This window comes from Haliotis asinina, chromosome 13 (assembly GCF_037392515.1).
Source record: "Haliotis asinina isolate JCU_RB_2024 chromosome 13, JCU_Hal_asi_v2, whole genome shotgun sequence".
In the NCBI taxonomy this organism is placed as follows: Eukaryota; Metazoa; Mollusca; class Gastropoda; order Lepetellida; family Haliotidae; genus Haliotis; species Haliotis asinina.
In genome coordinates this window covers 6,134,779-6,156,717 of record NC_090292.1, presented here as the reverse complement: position 1 = coordinate 6,156,717, position 21,939 = coordinate 6,134,779, and the positions used below count along the sequence as shown (strand labels likewise).

General features: G+C 39.4%; 1 protein-coding gene across 1 annotated transcript in view; it reads right to left on the bottom strand.

The window, feature by feature from the left end:
• LOC137260015 (corticotropin-releasing factor-binding protein-like) overlaps positions 1 to 3,794 on the bottom strand; it is a 65,699-nt gene extending 61,905 nt beyond the window's left edge. Inside the window, exon 1 of the mRNA XM_067797696.1 lies at positions 3,288 to 3,794. Within this exon, the coding sequence (XP_067653797.1) occupies positions 3,288 to 3,359 (72 nt within the window). The 5' untranslated portion in view covers positions 3,360 to 3,794. The remainder of the gene's footprint in view (positions 1 to 3,287) is intronic.
• Between the last annotated feature and the right edge of the window lie 18,145 nt (positions 3,795 to 21,939).

The following is a 21,939-nucleotide window of genomic DNA, read 5'->3' as shown; positions in this document are numbered from 1 at the left end:
CCACCACCTTAAATGGACGTAAGGCCCAAACAGTATTCTCGGCTGCCGGGTATACGCCGTTGTCATTCGCGTTGCAGAGTTATCCACCTTAGCTCTGACAGGATCTGATCTGTGGTTGCGCCCTATGATCACCGCAGTTCTTGTTGGTTTCCCCAAGATGAAAAGCGTCAGTACCTGGCGCAGTCCGCCAACGAACAACTCGAATCACGAACAACGTTCAGAAATGATCCCTGTATTCGTTTCCTGCTACTTCTCAATATATCTTTATCTTTACTTCATAAGCGTCACTAGAAGAGATTTCTCGTGTGCGTGTTTGGCGTACTTCAACGAGATAATATTACTTTCGTGCGTAGTAATGGTATCTTTAGGAATATCTGTGTTCTCCGGTTCATGTATGTGAAAAACGTTGGCAACGGAAATACATGCAAATTAGGCATTTATTTCAAGTAATTAAATATCTACGTTTTCACAGATTCATTCCAATCCCTTTTGTTTTTCAAACGAAATGTATTATGTAACTAGAAAAAGAACCCAAAACACCAAACAAACAAAAAATGTCGATGTTTTGATTTGCCATTTCAAGGATATCTCATGGTACTGTAAGCGAAGAAAAAAGCAGTTCTCGACAGTTTTGCCTTAAACCATGCGGCGACACAATATGTTTCGAAAAAATGTTGCTTGAAAAATAATATTGCGTTCTATAGTTGTGTTCTACATTGGTCTTTTGGCGGCCATACTGCCTAAAATATAAAAAATATAAGTTAGATGAGGTATAAGGAGACGGAGTTGTACTTGGGATTTAAGCTTGTTCATGTATGATCCTAAGTCTGGCGTCCTTGTACTCTCCCAGTGTGACACCATATTACATTCATACCAATGTTGGTACCTAGAGATTTGTAGCGGAACTTTGTTTCGAGAGCATATGTACCCAAGATAAAATCCAACACAAATCAAATAAGACATAACGAAGGAAATTTCGGGCATTTTTGAAGTCTTTTAAACCGTGAGCCAGGCTGGGCAACAATAATTACCATCTTTCAACGTCCTTACTTCTTGTAGACATCATTCCAGCACGACGACTGGGGAAAACGTTTTTGGCCGATGTTGCTTGAAGAGATCCCATTCCCATCTGTGAGTGTTAGTGGGTGTGTTATGTTGGTCGGGTGGTTAAAGCATGTGGTTTGGTGGGAAACTAGTTTTGCTAGGGGTATAATTAGTCCTAGCAAACTAGCCCTCCCCAGGGTTGACTTGCACGAAGCAATCATACCACTACATTGACTAACTCCCATTCTTCAACATAGGCTTAAGTTAGTCGTAGCGCTAAGATTGCTTTGTGCAAGAGGGCCCAGATCTCATAGCCGAATGTCAAATAGCGAGTCCCTAAGAGCCCGATCGCGACACCGTGAGGTTGTTATCTATACAATATGATAATGTATATATAGTCCAAACCTGCCGATGTCCCTTTTCTTCGGAACTGTGTGACGCCGGTTGTGTCAGAACATATATAATTATTTGATTCATATGTGAGCTATTCACAGCATACAATTAAAACATTTGCGTGGGTACATATAACGAGTCCCCGGATGCAATCAATAGGGACAAACAATAGGCTTACTAACTGGGCTTACAGGTTTACAACTCTGACGTCTCGGGGCTTACGTATTGGGCCAGCATGTGCAGTAACGCGTTCAGTATTGCGTCACTACATGTTAGTGTGTAAAATACGTTAGATATATTCCTGTGCTATCAAGCTTACCTGCGACTTAATATTTCACACAAATATCGGAACCTTTTTACACATCATAGATCAATAGTTCAGAAATTCTTTTCCAGACTCCCACTATTACGTCAGTGAATGATAAATCTCCGACAGAAGCCAGATTTAGCCGTAATGAGTGAGACATCAAATTTCACAATCTGGTAGCACTTTTTGCCCTTGCATTACCTCGTCAATTACACGCTTATACACGATGGCGTACTGATATCATTTCACACCTGAGATCACAAAGGTGTTGGACACCTGCAGGTGTTCTCGCCGTCATGGGTGCCGCTCAGTCTTCAACGCGATCATTTCCTTAATAGCCGTGATATGAGAAATTCTACTACCGGTCAGTTACACATACAATTTAAGGAAAAGTTTGGTTTTGAAATGTTTCTAGTTAATGCATTTTAATTGTAAGCAGATATGCACTAAGTAATATGAGAATTTCATCCTACAGATAAACAAGTGAAACGGGTAGATTTAGTCGCAATATGATCCAAAGGGATAAACGACAATGTATATATTGCAATTCTCTAGGATAGAAAGTTAAGACATACATATACATGTATTCAGTTATTATATTCATCAAATGTTGATATTCAGCGGTCATTAAGTAAATATGCACATGTCAAGCTTTCCAGTAAAGACGCAGCAATTTATTATTTATCGACTGTTAACTAACCTCGGAATCATAAACTGTGTTTATTACACCATATGTACGATCAGAGGCCACCCTTGGCTTGAGCAATAAAGTCTGTGTGTCTGTCTGCCTGTCCGTTACGATGCTTTCTACGACTTTGGTTAATTCTCACCGATGGTTATCGCCTTACTGTCACACTGGCAGAGTCGACAATGACAATCTGTGAGTCGACATATTTCCCAGAGTCACTCAATGACGATGAACTGTGTATAATACCTAGTGTTTGGTTTTATCGACGTTATTAATCTTGCTTGTGAAACAGAGCTCGAACCTCGACTCCTGACGGTGTACTTGTTTGTGAATTGCATTCAAATTTAGGCGCACACACAGACACACACACACACATATGACGGTACATTAGGTTAAATACGAAATAAACAAAAAAAACCCAAAAAGTACGATTCACTATTTTTCCGGTGAGAGTAACAAAGTGGTGTCTGTACAATGATCAACCATCAGATTAGCTGGCACGGTGGCCATCATTCCGTGATTAGTGTTTTTCTTTATCGCTTACGTGGATGTGTCCATGAATTTCTTTAAGTTACACCAGTCTCCATCACGTATGATGCAATAATGCCATGTCAGTATGGCGAACATCTAGTTTCGATGTTCTGTCTGTACATTCCTTCCTAATATTAGTATCTTGCAAGATTCTACTGTGAACACGTTAGTACCTTCTTAAATGTAGAAAATACCAAAGACATGCAGACAAAGAATCCGTTACTTCATGTATCGAAAGGAATTCGTCAGACTATAAACCAGTTCCCATTGAAACCACAATTTCAAAGTTAACCGTCAAAATAATATCAAACAAGCTGGACTTACCTTGACAGGTATCGTTAAGCCGGTGGGAAGTTGCACGCATATAGTCATAAGTAGGGAAAGAGTAGCTCTCATGATGGTGATGATGTCAACACGGCTGTTGGTAAAGTCACAGAAAAGTCTGGGTGTGTTTTTCTTAGCGGCTGATACTGCCCAGTCCTCTCCTCTGTCCCCAGATGTCCTCTACACTCTGATGCCCTGCCCGCGGAAGCCCTTCTCTTCGTGGTGTTCTCCGTCGCTCCAAACAGACACTGAGTTGTCCAGTAGTTCCGGGAGCTTCTCTTCTTCAACTCTATCGGCCGGCGTGCCTCGTGCCTCGTGCCGCGCTCGCGCAAGGGAGGTGGTCCTCGTTAAACGATTTCCCGCCTTTTTATACGTCGCGTGCCTTCCAGTGCATGGCAGACGACAAAGTGACGTCACTTCTTGTACTTCTGTTTTCCCTGGCTACATATGGGAAGTGGAAAGCTACATACAATTCTCTTGTAGCAATCGGGCTGTTGGCCAATCAACATCCACTTATTGATTTGAGCAGCCTTAACAGTTGAATTGATATGTTTGGTGGCTACAGTCACAGACAGATACGGTTAGACCAGACCAGAGACCATATAATAGACCAGACCTTTATATCGGGGTGGGTTGTTTGACCGACTTCAAGGCAGATGACACCTAAAACACCAGCACTGAGTGAGTGAATGAGTGAGTGAGTGAGTGAGTAAGTGAACACGCAAAAGCAAAGGCGATTTTCAGAATATTGTTTCATACAGCCCCGGTAAAGACGACATAAATACACTACTGCTTTCCAGAACCTTATCTTTGTGTGACTGTAAACAGCCGAAGCGTCAAAAAGCGGCCATTTAACTTGTTCCTTTGTTTATAAAGCGCGTGAGGAAAGATTCACCAAAACGTCACCAGGAAAACAAGCAAAACATACGAGCGATTCTTTCGAAATACAGTTGTATGACAGCAGTCTGCAAGTAACCACACATTCCAGTGATTCTTCAGCGTCTTACTGCGCCGCAGAGTTATAATGACATGAATTAGCAAGGCCAACCGATGCTGTTAATTACATCTCGTGACAGCCTTGGATTACTGAGGACAGGCTGTGAAACGATCTAACGTGAAGTCTGAGGTGGATTGGTATAATGTTATGTTGATGTCAAACCATTGGTTTCACGTGATGGGAAAAGTGTTGTTTTGCAATATATTAATATATTGCTCTCATCCTGAAATCAAAGTAGATAAATCTAACCAAGTGAAATACACCATTATTGATAATATTCATAATATTATTATCAAGATAGATTTTGCTTTCGTTTGAAGCCTTTCCGCTTTGCAGAGATGGGTCATTTTGGGCGTGTCAGAATGGATCATTCCCATTATGACAAGTCCCAGTTCGACTACCCGTCCAATACACAACCTATTCCACTCGAGTGGTTTTCAGTTCCGAGCACTCTTCCCTCCCACTTACACTAATAGCTGTTCCAGGTTCGTAAAATGTTAATTAAGCTAATTGCACAGATACTTTTATGGAAGAGTTCAGGTATTTACATAAAATGTTTTAGCACGATTTATCATATACACAGTCATATACACATATACACAGTCATACACAGTAGTCAGCCACATAACCAGACTTCTTCAAGTTCTACCGACATCTGACATGCAGCACCTGTCGGGTACCCCTCAGATATACAACAAACTCTGCTTTCTGAACACGAACCATACTTAACGTAAAATCTCTGGGACTGGCCCCAAGGGTCTTCTGTACTTGTGATAAACGTGACAGTTGAAACATTTTAAGTTTTGATCAGAGTAGAGGGATTATCCTAGCTTGGCTTGTAATTGGATGATGTCCAATTTTCAAAACAAACACAGGATCCCCGATTCACTTCATTTCTAATCATTACAGGCAGGGCAGGGGAGTCTCCCTTATAGGTTTATTTCAAACAGTAGTCATACTGGGAGAAATCAGCTATCCAGGTACAGTACATTATTAAGTGTATGGGTGTTCCATTGTATGTTTATGTTCATGGGTAGTCAAACTGGGAATAGTCATACTGGGAGTAGTCCTAATGGGAAGAGTCCCATAATCGCGGGTCGAAATCCATTGGGTCTTAGTTCGTCAACACAATATTGATTTTAGCGGGTTTCTCTGACATTTGACAACGGTGTTATGAATGAAAGAACGTACAGGATAGTGACATCCCGATCCCACGGTTCAGGCACGTTGCATCGCCATGCCAGTAGTTATATGGTAAGAACACACACATAAAGATATGAAGACTTGGCCCCGATTTCTCGAAACAAACTTAAGTCTGAGTTTTGACTTAAGTTCAAGTTTTATATGTATATATGCAGACATACAGACAAACAGAGAGAGACAGACCATAGGCGAATCTAGGCACCTCACTTTGGTCCAGAAATTTTGTTAAAATGACCATTTCACCACTGTACCTGCCCCTGCAGGCAAACAGGCGCATGCTCAGAAAGAATTCCATGCTCAAGTTTAATAGACATTGTTAGTCGCAATATCAGGTTTATTAGTATTACTTAGTGACTACCTCTGGCACGACAGCCACAAGAGTGTGTTAACGCTGACAAATGTACAAGCTTCAGCTGATACCTCAGGTGTTACGTTCAAACTTCCTTCGTGTCTAACAAACGTATTGTATGCAAGCAGGGTCACAACAGCTTAATGGTTCCCCTAATGAGCACAGCAGGTGAAGGTCTCACTAACTATCTCCATATTCCATTCATTGTCAGAGAACGTGTGTGGAACGTAGATGGGAAAAAAATGTTGTTGGTTAGATTTTTTAAGATTTTGGTGGTAGATCCCCTGAAACTATACCACCCCTAGTCATTGATCAGTGAGGTAAGATGGTCATTGATGACACAGGCAGGTGTAGAATGTAAACAGGGTAATCTTCATCCAGTGTGATAATGTCGCCATGAAGGTCAGTCATTAGACGGTTTCCTGGAAATACTGAGATACTTTTGTCATATGTGCCTAACTGTGCAATCAGTAGATTAAAAAATCAGATGGGACGTATTTATAGTCTATTTCAAATGATGTTTATATATCCTGGTAACTAGTGCTTCCTCGAGGCGCGGGCAATTTCTCCATCGGATCATTGGATGCCAATCTCAAAATCTCGTTTTATCAATCTCAGCCTCCTTGGTAGTATACAACTGCTGCTGCCTCTGGGCGCTCCGAATTTTTTTGTGGCTTTTTCATCCAGGGCTGTGTACTGTACACAAGGAGTTGTGACAACACGGAAAGAATCTGCTGCACACAAAGTTGTCGGTTTTCGGCAGGTGTGTTCGAGACGCACTTGATGATATCTCAAAACATGTATGTTCAACATAATTGAAATGAATAATATTGACAGGCCGCTTCTGGATTAAGATAATGCAAGTGATTGCAAAACTGTTAATTGTTCCACCTGTTTGATCATTATCACTTCAGAAATCGTCTTCGACTTGTGTGTAGCGTTTAAGCCGCAGACAAGCCTATGACGAGGGTAAAGATAATCAGGTTTGTAATCACGCCATCTATACAGCTGTGGTGCAATGAGACGGATCAACCAGAACGATACCCGACATCGTGGCTTCCACCGGTTCATTCGGATGCAGGTGATTTTGTTTTCACCTTCATGGGAATGGTGGTCCTTTCCCAAATTAACACAAACAATAGGGGACCGAGTGCCTGTTTATGCTCCTCTTTGGCGAGGGGATAATTCGAACATGTTAAAAACCAAAGTTAAGATGTTTCATTCCAGGTTACAGATCTTCATTTGATCACATGTTGTACAAATGAAACTATATACCAGTTCAAGTCCCACTAATGTGGGTAAACGGCATGGGGCGCCATGACTCGCCATGACCCCCACTGATCATGCGTAAATGATGATGAAGTGTCGAAACAGTTTGCAGAATCACGCCACGGTTTGTGATGTTATGCTCAGAGCGATTAAAAGCATTCACCCGTTACACCAAAGACCCGAGTTTCCAACAAATGAATAATATGTGAAACCAAGTGCTGGAGTCCCCTGTTGTGGTATGGCTGGAATATTACCAACAGCGGCGCAAAACGAAACTCACTCGTGCTGTTATAATTAGTGACATCGTAAATAATCCGATGAAAATTGCGGTGGCAGATGCATACATTTCTTTCTTGTTGTACTGACAAGAACCTGCTTATATATGATGCCATACAGAGAAATATGTTTAATTGTTCAAATACGGAAAGAGAAGTGTCCACCTCCAAGACCAGCAACGTCAAGAATGGTGTCGACTTTCAGGAAACCTTGGTGCTCACGTCCAGGAAATGGCCTGCAAGCTCTAACGTGTTGCTTTGTGTGACGTGGATTTAACAGAAGAGAAAGTGTATAAACTCCGTTAGAGTATATTACAGGCTGAACACTATTAATATATATATATATATATTTCATTCTTGGGTTCGTTACCTTATATATTTTAGCAGATACAGGACAGTGCAGCCAATTAGCGAATTTCAGAGGATTTTAGTTTGTCACAGATACCGTTTCTCTGATGCATGATACAGATTGGGGGTCACTTGCACTGACAAAAGACGTATTGAACTTGTGTAGAGAAAACGATATGTGCAAAAGATATATCGTACGCTACGCTTCGCGCCCTCATTCGTTATACTGACATGTAAAAAAAACCAACAACAATAAAAAACAAAAACAAAACCCCTTTATACTGCAAGAATGTTATTCTGAATATATCAGCATAAAAAAATCAGCAAGGCATTAAATAAGGGACGATATTGCACTTTGGACATGGCTCTTGACACTGCCTGGATAATTATTGTTGGCTTTGATACTATTATCACAATCTGACACATCCCTTAAATGGAAGTGGATCAGACACCTGGAGTTTAATAACATCTGAATGAAATATAATTAACGGCATCAAACAGGTACATTCACAGCCACATGCATATATACCTGGCACGCCAAAAGAAGTATTGGAAACTTAACATATTTCAGTTTATTTGCTTCGAGATAACGATAGGTAGTGTTTGTTCAAACCGCGAGCATGCACGTGTTCAACTGTAATGCTTGATTGGACTCCCAGCGACAGAAATGTTTTTTCATAATAATTTCCATACAGACCAAGAAGAAAGACTGGGCAGTAGGCTCGGCAGTAGGCTCGGCAGTAGACACGTTTGTTCTGGCGGACCCATACACTGATACGTGTGGAAGAGTGCTAAGAATGATGCTAATTTGCTTTTAGTAGAATTCAACAAATATAAAGGTATTTATGTCAGCATCCCGCCGTGGGAAGAATCACTGACAAGTGTAAATGTCATATTGCCGACTAATTACTGCTTTCCTCACCACTTGTCCTGAAACAGAGTGATTCATATAATTGGGCAAAAGAAAAGGTATTTTAGAGGAAACTGCAAACATAACAGCCGCTGTTATTTCTTCTTATCATCCTCTAATATAGATTTCACGGTTAATTAAAACTCCCTGAAATGATTTTTAGCTGTTTAGCCATCTACGCCAAAAATTAATGGAATCAAAATCGGTGGGCAATAAAGGCGTATTATACTCTCGTATGTGTATTACACGTTTTCTTGCTTATTGTCTCACATTAACATTATATATTTACTGACTAGTGTTATCCTAGCACGACATAGTGGACAAAGGTGATGTTTCTGATATCTTTCATCTAACTGAGGACTTGGTGGATGTGATATGTAACTATCATGATTGTCTCCAGTGAAGCTGTCATTACTGTCACAAGTGTAGCAGTGTGTTGTTTCGTGAAAATATACATGTAATGATCGCGTTGTCTGAAACACAAAAGAACCAACAGAAGGTTGCATTATCGGTATTGGAACAATAATTTATTAGATCAATGGGTGGGAGGGTAACTTACTGAAACATTGTTTTCTCAAAATAAAGTCTTGTGGGCAACGCTGGAGACGTGCGAGTTAATGATGGAATTGATACGTTCACACATGAAAAAGGAAAAACTATATTTCCCCAAATATTAGGAACAGGAAGGACCAAGCCATCTTTCAATGAACAAAAACCAGCACAAAATACAAGTTTGTATCCTAATGAATGTCTGGTATTTCGTTACATTAGGTTGGTTGTCGTTGGTTCATCTTGCCAGCATTGTCCACGATGTCCTGGATTGTCTGGGTGTTATTGCCTTGTGTGTCCTGTTTGATACATGGTATCATGCAGGTTGGCACCATTTGGAGTCACCTACACTGACAAAAGACGTATTCAATTTGTGTTCTGAGTGAGTGAGTTTAGTTTTACGGCGCACACAGCAATAGACCAGCAATATGGCTGCGGTCTGTAAATAACCGAGTCTGCTTCCATGAGCATCGATCTGTGCATTTAGGAACCGCTGACATGTGTCAACCAATTCACCGAGTCTGACCACTCTATCCCGTTAGTCGCCTCTTACGACAAGCATAATCACTTCATTTTGTGTCGGTAAAATGTGTGCAAAGTTGCACAGGGCATTGTGAATATGTATAATTTCATCTGTATGTATATGTCCTTTTAACAAAAATATGAAAGCCTGCTTCATATGCTTCATTCGATACACCATCTCGACAATTAGTGTTGGCTTTGGAACAGACACCTGGTGTCCAAAAACATCTTATAAACTATTCAAACGACCCGTATCAAACAGGTGTATTCACAGACAAATGCTTATATACCTGTCACGTTGAAACGACTGATGTGAAATTTGATACGTTTCAATTTGTTGCATGGAGAAAATATTAGGTAGTGTTTGTTGAAAGCATAAGCTTGCGCGTGTTCAGTTGTCATGCTTTTTAATCGCTAATAACTGTAAATGCCATATTGCCTTTCAAATAATGTCTCCCTCACCACATGCCCGAAAATCAAATAATTGGACTAAAGAAATACATGTTTCAAAGGAAACTGAAACTCCACCGCTTTTATTCTGAAAAAAAAACCCACATTCGCTGGAAGCGAAATGTTATAAAATTTCACAATACATGTACATAAAAGGAAGATGGTAGAAAGTACAATTATCTTTTCTCAATATAAATGAAACAGTTACAGTATATAATCGATTTAGTTCATTTCATATTTTTATCAACCGAGGTGCTTTGCTATATGTATGCAAGTTTTTCATTCAAGAATATGCTTTTTTAAGTTTTTAGATTACCGGAAGATAGGTATTGAGTGTGAATGCATTTCTTTCTTTGCTCAGTAAAACCTTCGCATATAAATAATTAAATTCATCTGCTATAGCAGGTGGTTTACAGAGAGTTCTATTTTCACGGTCAATGCCGTACGAACAGACAACTTCCACAGTTAGGTTAGGGCTAATATACGTACCCTGGAAGGAGATATTTTTTTCTAAAATCGGGATATTTTAAAAGTATTTGTAAAAACCCTCTAGGGCTAATGTTTATCTCAATTTTCCAACTTTGGTAAAATTGATGTTTTAGGATTGATCCTATAGGAGAAGTTAACCAATGGCATGAAACATTTACGGGGTTATAAAATATATAAGATAGACCACATTTATCAAGCTTACATCTTACATATTTGGTCCAAATATCAGATTCGTTTCCGCTAGTAAGTGCATAATTAAACCCCCTTGGCCTGTATGGAATGTAGCCTATACCAGTATCAGACTGCCATTTGGGCGGCTGATATTTAAAGGGCAAGTTCTCCATAGTTCTTCGTGTACCATATAATTTAAAATGGAGTTTCATTAGCCAATACCTACTTTAAGAAATCCCAAGTGAATGTTCTCTATTTGGGTGGACCATCACTGACAATGTGATTTATTCTATGGGATATGTATGTTTAGTATTGAGTCATATAAATATTATGTATACTTTCCTACGAATTTCTTTGCAGGCTTAAAAAAACACACTGTTGCCCTCATGTGACCCCGTATGTTCCCCCTCAGTGTATTTACTGATTAGCGTTATACTGGCAGAATATATAGGTACGCTTGATGTATCTGATATCACTGATCTAACTGGTGTGACGGAATTGGTGATTGTAACATGTAGTTATCATGAATGTCTCCAGCATGGTTATCATTATTGTCACAAGTTTAGCAATACGATGTTCGTGAAAACACTCATGTAATAATCGTGCTGCCCGGGAACAAAAGAACCATAAAACACGTTGCCTTAAAGATATGGGAACAATCAGTTTCACCGAAGGAAGCAATTCCCTGCAGGCGAGGCAAAGAAACGCCAAGGAATGATCAGCATGAAGATCAAAGGAAAACAGCTGTGGTGAAAGCGCTCAAACCTCGCCGATGTCAAAACACTTGTTGTCTTCAAACTGATCTTAAACAAGAACAACACATTTTACATACGCTTGAGTAGTGAGAGCAGTCTGACATTGAACTGCATGTTCAACCTTGAAACTGCACACATGTACGTGTACTTGTAAGTAATGAAACCATTGATTCCAAGTCAATATTCATTAGACACAAATGTCATGACGCTGACCAGGAGAACGTGAATGTGATCTGCCGTCAGCTACCGATCAGTGTGGTTTTCAAACAACCCACAGAAACCATGCAGTCCGCACCCTCAAGGATCCTATGCCTTGGGTGAGGAATGAGAGATTAACCGGCCTGAATACGTCTCAGATGAAACAGACATATCTTCTCTAACAATTATCCAAATTGGAAGTAGGGGCGTGTGAAGCTACCCTCGTGGGCATACTGGGTTGTAATTGGGACGTCACTGTATCGGATAAACTGAGGTGGGTTGAGATAGTCGGGCTGTTGGGAGTGAACAGTCCTTGCTTTGAGTGGCAATATTAATCCACAGCCACTTAATACAAATACTGTCCACCATAATGAATGGGCTTAGACAGCAACAATGGTACCATGAAAATGAAAGTGACTTGCTTCTCGATCTGACGCCAACATGCATTTTAAACTAATTGTTGCAGTTATGTTATATACTTTTTTATTCCTTTAAACGCATGTCGTTCAATCTTTGATGAGTACTATTTTATGCCTTTTAGTGCTATTTCAGCAACAACGCAGCAGAGGACTCGGCAAATTGGTTTGACACATTCAACCCTTTATGATTACAGTCCTATTTGTTGTGAAGAGTGGCTACATCTGCAAAGTGGCATGTCGTACATGTTTGTATCTCCTAATGATGTTGTTAAATTTCCTGTCCATAAAGCTGGTATCACATGGGGGACACTGCTCAGGGCAGCCCCACAGCATTTATTTCCGCCATCTTGTTTTTGTCGATTGCCATTGCGCTATCCCATTAATGTGCGTCCAACAAAATAATCCATCAGTTATGTAAACATTAAATCTAACCTGAAAAAAAAACAGAACTTTTTTTATATACGCGTGATCAGTTTGAAATAATATAAACACTGCCCTCATTCCTTTTGACGACTTACTATAGATTTTCTAAAGTTTGTATATTTTCTTGTCGAATGTTTATGTTTTAGCAACTACATATCTCGTAACAATACATGTTCGTAATGTTTTTTAACCGCGTCATACTAACATTAATTTTCGATAATAGACGTGAAGCAGAATAAAAACACACGAACGAAAGCAATTTTCATCAAATATCAGCGAGTAAGCATTAAGTCTATCCATCAAAGGCACAACTACAGATTTTGATAAGCGTCATTATGTTAGGGCATTGTCTATTAGGATTATGTACACTCTCGCATGAACTCTCATGTTTTGAACAAATAGATTTATCCTTTACTTGTGTTGTAATATTACAATGTTCGTAATAACCTTACACACTATCATGTTCATAATCTGCATTTTGTGTCAAGACACATGAAGAAAGACACATGAAGAAAGACACATGAAGAAAGACATGCACATGAACGAAAGCCGTTTTCATCTAATATCAGTGACGGAAACCATTAACTCTATCCGTCAAAAGCACTGCTAACTATTTGCATTAGCGTCATCGTGTTGGCATTGGTTTGAACATTCTAAAGAATACACGTTTCTTTGCATACATACACTTGAGCAGCTGCATTGTTCTTAAGAGTGTGTAACAATGTTTGTAATGTTCCTTAACCTTGTGTTCATGTATGCATTTCCACAAGACACGTGACGAAGAGCAAACAAGGCAGTGTCATTCTTGATCCAATTTCCATTGTGGATTATCATTCAGTAGATACCATCAATAAATTGGCAGTTGCTTCCAGTGGACTCATATTTCATCTGGATTTTGATTAAGTTTTCTCAGATAATTCAAAACTGACTTTCGGCAGATTAATGAGAATAGCCACGACGTACAGTATTATGTGTTTGACTGGGGTTCTCCGTCAGCTAGCTACGTGTACCTGTATACCGCGTTCATTATGACGCTGTACACATGTGTACGAGGCAACGGTCTTATACCTTAGTTGGATCTAGACATGTGTGTGACACGTGTGTGAAACATTAACTGTGTTGGCCTTCAGCTTCTTTTACAAGTGTGTAACAACTGACCGAATCGATATAAACGAATTTGGCAGTCTCGAAATGATATTCGGGTCTCAAGTAATTCTACATCCACTTAAAACCGCTTAAGATTAAACACTGAAAGTACACTGATGTTGATCGGGAACCTGACAGATTAATAACCAGCCCAAAACCTCTCATGCCCAAAACTCGTGGTCATGAACCTCAACTTTAGATGAAAACTGTCCGCAGTTAGAATCATTGGCATGCTTCAAAGTGCATCACTTGCATCACGTTCATTATAAAAATAGTCCCAGCTTGTTTAGACTGCATGGCTTTATGAACGTGTAGCTAATAACACTTCTTAGTCGTTCACTACCCGAGCGTAACCTTAAGGGATGCTGATCTGGAATATTCTTTGACATCACAGGCACCACACAGTGAAGTGAAGGTCGTGTCATTCCGTGGCAGTCCAAAGTGATGCCCAAGTGTTACTCACGAATGGATGATATCCGTTGAAACATTTGTGTCCTACAAGCAATTTCGGTTTCGTTTGAAAGTTTGCCAGCAATAACATGGGAAACAAACGAGGAGTGCCATTCTTACTCAAATTGATGGGGAAAAGATTCACAATTTACGACACATGTTGTAATCAACCACACCTCGGTTTTGTGTACGCGACAATTTACTGCCCAAACCTGAGTTATTGCTGGAGCGTTTGTAGACAACAGTGCACTGTACATGACATGCACTGTAGATGTGTCACATTTAGAGCGAGCTATACTCGGATATAATACCCCTGTGTGTATAATGTACTCACGAGCAAGCCGATGTTACTGAAAAAAACCTAACCAATGCATGGAACCACCTTATCCTCAGTGACTAAACTTTATGCAAACATCTTTACCTGTAACTCGTTAACCTAATCAATACAAGCCTGCACACCAATCAGTTGATGCCGGTACAGAAGTTGAAGGTTGTACATCAATCAATCGAAGCCTGTACATGAATTAATAGAAACCTGTATATCTATTTACCCATTGTTTTCAGTCTACTGTTATGTGTATATATACTACATCCCTTTCGTTTTACCCTCACCTCACCTGAGGAAGAGACTAGGAGACGTTGTGACCTTGTACAATAAAGAAGTTGAACCATAAAGCATTTTTAGTTTAAAAAAACAGTGCGTTATATCTGGAGAACAGAGAATTTTGAGGTAAGAAACACAATTAAAAACAACCTCAGTTCTAACTGGAAAGAAACCAGGGTAAATAATTGAAACATGAAATTTTCAATTTTGACAAAACAAGGAAAAATACTTGGTGGGTGCAGTGTACAAATCAATAACATGGGTAGTGACCGACGTTTGGTGATACTTAAAGGACTGTTTCTATTCGTTGTCGTAAGAAATACTCTGTTGCTTTTCGTCGGTTTCCAGTCTATCTTTGAACAACATCCAACAATAAATCAAACTAATAATTCATACAGGGTCATCAATCTCCTCATCTAAATAATAAACTTGCCAATGAAAACAAGGAAGACAAATACTAAGTGGGTGGTATTGTAAAACATCAAAATAGCTTGAGTTGGGGTGATACAAAGATGTTTGTTCCTATCGATAGTCTTAAAAATACACTTGATTGATTTTTGTGTTTCTGTTTCAGTATTTGGCTAAATCCAAATATCGATATCTATGTTTAAAGGAAACAAGGAAACATTCTAAATATCATGTCATATATAACAGTGGATTTACATTTTGTGAATAATGTTTTCCCGAGATCGATGACCATGTTCTGAATTATGACAAAACGTGAAAAAGGAGTAGTTATACGCCGCACACAGAACTATTTCAGCTTGATGACGGAACAATTCAAACTGGAATCAGCATGTAAGAATTCTACCATTTGATACGCCGTGGTTCGTCCTAAAATACCAATATCCCGAATTACATCGAAAACTCTTCACAATAGTAATATATAATAAAGCTACAGACAAAAAAACAAGACGTTCTCATTGATTTAATTGTTTACATCGTTATGCCAATTACGTTCCAGAGGAAAGTTTGTATAACTAATATAAACATTTCGATCATTAATTGACACGACTAAATGCTGTCAAAGTGCCCATTCACCAATGTGACACAAATTCATCCAATGGCAGCATCCGATGGAGGAGGAGCTGATACCTTTGTTTGTCATGTCCAATTCAGGATGTGGTGTATCCTTTATATATATTCAGCCATGTAAACAGCTCTAAATACATGTCCTTCTCTCTGTAATAAGCAGTTGTATCCCATTACCACAGAATCTCGTTCCGACGTCTCGTATCGGCGCGAGAATAACGTGATTAGAGTTGTTATCCGTGCTGTCTAATATACAAATGTCATCTCGAGTTGCAGACATCACGAAAACAGGGGTCATGGGATCTCTCCTTACTGACTTACAGTTTCAGTGAATACCAGTATTTCCGCTGATGAAGAATGTAGACAACTGCAATGTCAGTATGGAAAATGCTTTCTTATCTGTTTGTTGGACGTTGTGGACGTAGGTGCGGTTGTTGAAGCTGTTGTCTAGTGCCTGAATGTTTTAAACTGTGGATTGACACGACTATGGAATAGGAAATGTCAAATAGGGGTGAATGATGTCGAGTTTTGTTGAAGATTTCATATAAATATGTAAGTACTCTTAAACGAGGGACAATGTTATATGATACATTTTAGAAAGGTTAAAGTTGGGATAAAGTATTGTCAGATGATATTGATGTATTGTTGTATAGTTTAGTTTTATAGTAAATGCCAAGATTTACAGCAAACCGGTTGTTGTGGGAGAAAACGGAAAACAATCTCCATTTGAGGTAAAAGCAGGCTGACATACAAATCTGAGACAGGCATGTCCTATTATAGAGAAAAGTAAAATTTTGTAAATCTGGTGGACAAGATGGATGGAATAATAATAATAATTGACACTCTAAAACATATTCAACCCGACAAATGGATTGAAGTGTAATCAATTTTCATTCGAAACCTTCCATGGATATCCACAAGAGCGTCATTAGAACAAATCTTGTGACCTTAGTGGGCCTCATATGTTTCCATGTGTGTCCATGTTGAGAATCAAACAGGAATGAAACTACCAACACAACTACACCATACCACTGAAACAGCCGATCTCGACCTAAATCATAACTCGTACACTGTACAGACAGCTAAATTTTAGAGGCGTCACTGACGTGCTTTGAGTGACATGCTGCCCTTTCAGTGCAATCTGACTTTTAACCCACCGAACACTACAGTCGGCCTTAGTTGCCCACGGAGAGCTCTCACCCCTGACATTGACGATTCTAGACCCTTTGATTAAAGTTAATAACTCGACAGAAAGATCGAAAACTTTAATTATATTGTACTCTAACATAACCCAAGTGTGTGTTGGTGGCTGGAAGACTATTAACAGTAGTGGAAATTAAAACGTCATACGAGTTCCTTGTTTCCAGACTGTCATCATTAGTATGGCGTGTACGGCTCCTGACCGTGGTTACGTGGAGGTACAAGTACAAGGGAGATCCTTGTGGTTGATTAGCACGTGTACTGGAAGACGCTGACGGTAGCGTGTCAATAAGACGTTAAAACCTTAACTTGCACGCCATAATATACATTTAGAACTCCAGATAGTCTAACGCTTAATCCACGAATGTATGTAATGTTCATGGAAAGAAATATACTTGTTTAAATGAAACAGAAAACCCAAACCAAACAGTTAGGAGGGAAATCTTGACTTTCTTCAGTCAGGGATTTAGCAGTGCAAGGAGTGCTAGGATGTAGGGAAACACTGGTTCAGGGACTGTGAGGCTGTGAATACTCAAAACAACACTGAAGTTTCGGAATTGTCTGAATCAGTTATAAGAGCTGCCCGTAACAGCAGCATGCATGTAAAGATTGCATCACATTGCCGTGCACCAGGTTGTTCGACGAAACAAGTTGTCATGACATTGTGTTAACTAGCTCAGGTTTACCTGACATCACACCAACAATTGTGTGAACAAGTAGGTAATATAACTTCATAAGAACCATTGTGTCAACTAATTTGGGTAAACATAACTTCATAACATCCACTGTGTCAAGAGGCGAAGGTTAAAATAACTTCATAGGGGACACTGCGATAACAGATGTAGGTTAATATAACTTTAAAACAACCATTGTGTCAACGGATGAACCTTAACATGTCTTGGTAACAAACATTGTGTCGAAAACGTCAAAACGTAATTTAACTTCAAAACAACTTACATGTACTTATGTCAGCCTACATTATGGCAAATCTATTTCGATCCACAGCGCTGATACATTCAACAAACCAACCGCTTCTCTGTTACAGAGCAGAAAACTTGGACATTCTGTAGTGGCTCATGGAGACTGTATGTAATAATTAAATGAGGTAAAGGTAAACTGAATCGAACAGAGATACCAGCCTTTGATTGTTGAAGAATTTATGTATGTAAGACAAATGGTCCCTGATGCAAAACCAGGTCACGTACAGTATTTCTGCCGTTTAAAACTAAGTCAACAGCTATCTGCTAGAACACCTCTCTATAACAGTAAAACCGTGAAGCTGTGGGTTTGTACCGATCTTCATCAACTCATGATGATCATGAGCCGATTCAAAGGATCGGATGGTTAGGCTCGCTGTCTTGGTTGATGCATATTCATGTAGTAGTATTTAAATGAATGCTCATGAAATCAATCACTTAAATGCCTGTTCCAGATTCCAATATTTACAAACCACTTTAAAATAGTCGGGTGTTGGATTTGTTACAAGATGTGTATTTTCTTTAAATTGTGTTATTGGTTAAGTGACAATTATTATTGGGTCACAATGCTGAGGGTTTTGAGTGATAATTGTTATGGGTCACATTTCATATCATAAATGTTAAGTGCTGTAAGTATTTTAGAGGCAGGCCTTTAAAGTAGTGCACTGGAGTTGCCTCCCTTCACTAGTTGTGTTTACTTCCGAGAGACTGCGAGAAAGTTGTAAGTTGGTGGTGATGTGGTGTCAAAGTGCTTGATTATTCAGGAATCAGTGACTGTGTATATATAAAGTTGGTTATTGTGTTGATGATAAATGCTCGGATTTACTGGAGTTGTCTTTGTTCGGCCTATCTATATCTGTCTGCCTCGTCGCCTAATTGTCAACATCGACCTACACCCAACACCAACCGATCGTTTGGGCACATTCAGTATAACTGTTTCTCACTCTCAAACCAAGACTTTGGTGAGTTGATACTATATTTGTGACCCATTACTTTAGATTTGACTCAGTTGCGTTATATTAGAAACCTCCATTGTGAACCTTTGTATCTTCTTCGTGTCTGCTCAATACATTGTAGTGAATATTTTAGACTTGTTTGTGTTATATTTTGCTGGTTGTGATTGGATTTCCTACACCTTTTGTCACAGCAATCTATTCGCCATAACAAAATTGGGGGCTCATCCGGGATAGAATTCATTTCACATTTGAGACCTATTTCATTTTTTTTTTGTTGCCCTTTTGCAACAAGTTAATTGTGGAACCAGCAAAATGGTGTTTGAACTTGAGAAGTCTGTATTGTCCCCTGGCCCTGAGTCAGTCAATTGAGCAAATTTCTTCACATCTGAAACTTGATGCCAAACCTGCTATGAGGCAATTTCATATTTTGAGAATTGTTTTGAATCGCTATAATGATGAAAACATTTGATGTAAATTTCAGTTTACCAGGTTTTTAATCGTAGTATTCTTGTCATTTTAAATTTGGCTAGTATTTCGTACACTCGCCAGCAGCTGAAGGGATGGTGTAAATCCAACTAGGGTCCATGCAGGTAGCAAAGGTACTGTAAGTCCCCATGGTCCCTAGTATGGTGATCTACCTTGTGTTGTTGGCGATCTATAGCCCGTGTTTTATAATGTATTGTCTTCTTTAATTACAATGTTTTAGTTTTTCATGCTGGTTTTATATTCATGTCTGTGATATTCTAGTGTTTTTACTGTCCTTTGTTGACAGGTTTTTTATATCACACATATATTCCATTTCAGTGTTAAGTTCCCGTCACGATATGGCTGAAATATTGCCGATGTGACGTTAATTAAATGTTAACTCACTCACTGTTGCCATGGTTTGCCATGTTGACGGCATGGATCACTGGTTATATTTTCACTTCATTTTGTCTCAAGCATATCAATGGTTTATAATCGATCTTTCAAATTCGGGCTTAAACCAAAAATAACCTGATTACACAAAGGATACAGCATTGCTCCAAGAAAAACTCAGGATCATAGACCTTTCAATATAGTATAGTTTCTGTGTGTCAGATAGATGTTCTTGGGACCCTAAATAACATCACCTATTGGTGAAAAATGTTCGTTTAATGAGACACATACAGCATGGAGAGACCATATGACTTTGGGACGGACCCCTTAGGATATGGGTGTCTATATTTCATGTTGTTCATCACCACAGTGTGTTAATCACGACGGACGTTTTCATGGAGCTGAAACTGAAATGCCACAAGGATGTTCCGCATTTATCACTCACGTCTTTGACGGAGATGGTGTTATTGCTTCTGCAGTCACGTGGTACTAACAACCAGCGTCCTTTTATCTCCGAACGCCAAGATCGAAGTGGTGTCAGGGGTTTTCAACTTGAATGGGAGTTTAGCGGGGGTGTAACTCGCGAATCAAGTGAGGAATATTCTTGGCGTGATTGTATGGATCGTTTGGCAGCAGAAGGGAGGGGGATTAAGTGAGAGGGTACGGGAAGCGAGAGGGAATCAATGACGACTGTGCAATCGACAATAAGGACGACACAATTTGCTCTACAGAATTGAGTCGTGTGAAATCACGACTTCGTGGACAAAGGATCAGAGAACAGACCAATATATTTCCTGACAATGTAGATAAGCCCTGTGTCACCTAAAACAGACTTGCATCAAGACCAAATAAGAGGCGTTCGTCCCTCACGTCTCTGACTGCTCACAGAGAAGTGAGTGAGTGAGTGAAAGAGTGAGTGAGTGAGTGAGTGAGCCACGTTCGACTGCTTACGAAGCAGTGAGTGACAGTGATTGAGTGATTAAGTGCGTGCGTGCGTGCGTGCTGGCGTGAGTGAAAGAGTTAGTGAGCGAGTGAGTGAGTAATTCCTACAAATCGCAATTTCACGTCTGAGACATGTTAAAACAAATAAAGAAGGAACGCGTCGTGCATGACAATAATATTTTCTAGACATAGTTTGACTAAGACAATTCTTAATACAGATTACATTTAAGCAGTTCAAGTTGCTGTTGAAAGTTTACCGGTAATAACATGCAAAACAAATGAAGAGTGTCACTTGTTCAGAAAAAACATGATACTGTATAATGTTAATACGGCTTCCCATTCATTGTAGAGAAGATTCACAACACAGAAGATTCACAACACATGCTGTAATCAATCAATATACTCGATTTAGTGTACGGAACATATAAAAAGCCCTCAACAGAGTTTTTGCTTCAAACGTTGGCAGACGGTGCTGTATTGAACATGACATATGTTGTCGATGTGTCATAAATAGAGCGAGTCATACTTGGATAGAATGCCTGCCCTGTGAATACCATGCACTCTTGAACAAGTAGAACTTACACTTGAAAGCAGTACTTTATCTCTACAAAATGGGGAATTGTGATGAAGAACAATCTGTAAGTAATCTCCATATAATTGTAAAGGAACCATGGTACATAACTGAGACGTTACATTTCCGACTTTGGAAAAAGAAAGAAGAATACTTGCTGGATGTTGAACTGTAAAAATCAATGACACCATACCTGACTGCCTGTAGTGGTGCTTGATTGGTTTTAGTAGGTTTTTATTTCAATATTTGGCCAAATCCCAACCGAATCAAACTGATCACTCATAGTAGGTGATCGATCTCCCTGTCTTAAGGGTACATTCAAAGTATCTTTGCTATATTTATACACCCATAGAGAGACATAAGAATGATCATGTCACGGAAATACGACATATATAACATTCGATTTACATATTGTGAATAATGCTACTTTTCTGAGATCGATGTCAATGCCCTGAAGTTTAGGAAAACGTGACACCAGGTGGCGCCTGGGTGCACTGTAGGTGGCGCCTTAGCAGAGTCACTATACAAAAAACATGTGTACTTCTTAGTTGGGTTACGATGTTAAACATTCGGTTTCTGTTGAGTTACT